Raw genomic sequence first — 3,166 nt, 5'->3', positions numbered from 1 at the left:
AACGGGTACGGTTTTTGTCCCTTTTTTATTCATCTGAGTCGGCCGTCCGCCCTTTTTTAGTTTTGAGTCGGCAATGCGCCTAACAGGCCGACCCATATCATGACCCAAGTATTTTAGATCATATTAGTGTCCATGTCGTCGTCCTGATTTTGGCGCTCCAGCGCGCGGGAAAGGTCCGCGCGCGCGGGGAAAGCGGCCTAGCGCGCGCATGAAAGGTTCGCGTGCGCGCCGCGGCCGGCGCTCGTTATAAGAAAACGCTCCCTCCACACTCTGTCCGCCACTCACTCGTCTCGCCCCCTCTCACTAGCCTCGCCGCCTCTACGCCACCATGTCGATCCGCCGCCTGGGCGCTTCGGATTTTCGCGGAGTCCGCGAGCGCCGCTCCGGCGCCTTCTTCTCCGAGATCTGGTTTCGCGAGAAACGTCTCATCCTCGGCACCTTCGACACCGCAGAGGAGGCGGCCCGCGCACACGACGCGGTGCCGTGGCGCCTCCTGAGGCCTCGTCGAGACATGAATTTTCCCGATGTGTCGAGCCAGCGGGCGCAGGATCTGGCGCCTCTCCCGCGGCTTTTCACCGACGAGGATCGTCGTGTCCACCGGAGGCGGCAGTGTCGCCTCGCCATCGCCGAGATGGACGTGGAAGCCTTGGCGGTGTGGCGCGAACGCTTCCCGCAGGACATCGTCGACGAGCGCCAATTCTATAAGCAAAGGAGGTTGGAGAGGGACGTGAGGAGGAGGGAGCGAGTCGTCTATCGGGAGGACAAGCGTTCGCAGAAGCAGGCCACTCAATTGAAACTGAAACTACGAGAAACGTCGGGTTGGGACTTTGAAGACGAGCAACATGCTCACGCCTACATTTAGACGTCGGAGGACATTACCGAGTCGGAGTCAGAAAACGACGAGTAGTGGTTTTTTTTTATCTATATACGCTAAAACTATCTATGTATCCATTTTTATCTGAAAAATGGCTGGCGGCGTCGACGACGAAGCAGGAGGGCGAGGGTATAATCCAATGTGCCATCGCCCAGCGGGCTCGGTGAGAAAAAAGGACGAGCGCGCGCGTTCGTCGCGTGTCCGCGCCGACGCAAATTAGGCTAAAAAATGGATCAAAAATGAATCGGCAGACGGATGAAAGCGGACGTGTGTTCGTTTAAGTCGATACATTGGCTCGATTTTTTTGTCCGCGCCGACCCAAATGAACGGTCGCAGACGAAATAAGTCGCCCCCCATTGGAATTACTCTTAGCGGCCAGATGAGCCGTCGTCCCTCCTTTGTTGCGGTCCGTCTCGAGCTCTTAATTAATCCTTGTCTCACCTGCCAATTACGACGTACTACTACGACGTGACCTACCGACCAGCGTTAGGGCGGCTTGCACGGAGCACGTCCTGCCGTGCAATTTTGGCGCAAGGGTCGGTCTGTACTTTCTGAACCGAGGAAAAAAGAGAAGGAAATAGTGCAAGCTGGCTCGACAGACATCCCCATGAATCTCTTGTCAGATTTCCGTGCAACGCAGCACATGAGTTTCATGGGCGTGCGTGCGTGCGTGCGCTGATTCGGCGCATACATGCATGTGTGCACTGTGCATTGCGCTGGGTTGTTGTGCTGAGCCTGAGCAAGTGAGCATGATGATATTATTACTCTGTTTTTTTCTTAAGGCCTTGTTTAATGGAGGAGGTTTGGGAAGGTTTGGAGGGGAATATCCTCGTAGGGTTTAAAATTCTCAGAAATTCTTGTCAGTCCATTTGACACGTAGAGATTGAGCAGGCCAATCCTCTCCGTTCCTCACGAATCCCCCTCAATCCATGTGGTATAGAAAACCCTCCAAGACACCCATGTAACTGGATGCTTACTTTACTGCTGCTGTTGTAGAAGGTTTAACCAAATAGAAGAGTTTATGAGAAGGGAGGGATTAGCGGTGAATTAAGAGGATTGGATGGAAGAGAGGGATTAACCAATTCCCATCAGATCCTCCTCTACTCCGAGGCTGCAAAATCTCCCCTGCCAAACGAGGCCTCACGATTCTTATGATTCCTTGGGCGAAGGGCGACTGGCTAGTGCTGAAAAGTTTTAGTACTCCACAAGTACAGTGGTCTATCGTGTGTGCCTACGAATTGTTACCAACAGACAAGTTGTGGATAGAGGAGAACAGTGGTCGATCGTGTGTGGCTACGAACTAGCCACTGGGTTGGGCGAACCCAGACAAGGCCTAGCTGGTGCACGCAGCAGCTACGTTCTTGTCTCATGTTGGAATCCGTTGCACCCGGTTCCCGTTGGAGCGTTTCGTTTTCCGGCACGGGTGCTTGTTCGCTAGCTGGTTCCCCTGGCTCCACGCCCAATCGTCATTCGTCGTTCACTGACCGAGGCCATTCCGGCGTTATCCATTAGTTGAGGGACAAAATTAGACTTTTCTCTATTGACAAATATTCTCTCTGTAAACTAATATAAAAACGTTTTTTTTGCGGGAAATATAAAAATGTTTAGATAACTAAAATAGTGATCTAAACACTTTTATATTAGTTTACAGAGGAAGAACCTACCAGACTATTAAAAAAATTGAACTGAAAATACCAGACTGTTTTGATATGGTTTCGGTAGATGTCACGATGATAGTACCAGTTGTGTTTTCTTTCGTTTGAAGCACTATGTTTTCTTTGGGTGTTCCTAATAGGCGCTCTCAGTGTCTGTTAGCCATCCTGGCGCTCGAAAGGAGAGATATAGCGGGCCGGCCAAGAAAAACGCGAAATCAGGGCTCGCATGTATCTTTTTTTTAGTCGGGGCTCACAGCATCTGGATGGTGCACCAGTTTGCCCTTTTACTTTTGGAAGAAAAATTAAATCATAGGTATGATATTTTTTTTCCAAATTTGAGAAGAAGTTAGCGAGTTTCAGAAAAAACCGAAAAAATTTGCAAAAAAAAAAATCTGTGAATTCAAAACTTTTCAAGAATTTTGAAAAAAAGTTTAGGAATTTGAAAAAAGGTTCATCTATTTGAAAAAAAATGTTCATCAATTTTGATTTATTTCACAAATTTGAAACAATGTTCATAAATTTTGAAAAGAAAAGTCCACAAATCTGAAAAAAAGTTGATGAATTTTGAAAAAGTTCATCGGATTTGAAAAAAGTTCATTAATTTTTTTAAAGTTCACCAAAATGTTAGAAAAGTTCA

The 3,166-nt window shown here is 48.4% G+C and overlaps 1 protein-coding gene across 1 annotated transcript; it reads left to right on the top strand.

Moving 5' to 3' along the window:
• The first annotated feature begins 328 nt into the window (after positions 1-328).
• Positions 329-862, top strand: LOC147981052 (uncharacterized). The gene has a single exon (XM_087515853.1). The coding sequence runs from the start codon at positions 329-331 to the stop codon at positions 860-862; it is 534 nt and encodes a 177-aa protein (XP_087371979.1).
• Positions 863-3,166: the final 2,304 nt, after the last annotated feature.

Source organism: Triticum urartu, chromosome 3A, assembly GCF_056163025.1.
Source record: "Triticum urartu cultivar PI428250 chromosome 3A, HENAU_Tu73, whole genome shotgun sequence".
Classification (NCBI taxonomy): Eukaryota; Viridiplantae; Streptophyta; class Magnoliopsida; order Poales; family Poaceae; genus Triticum; species Triticum urartu.
Note: the sequence above shows the minus strand (reverse complement) of the source record. Positions and strands in the feature narration are given on the sequence as shown.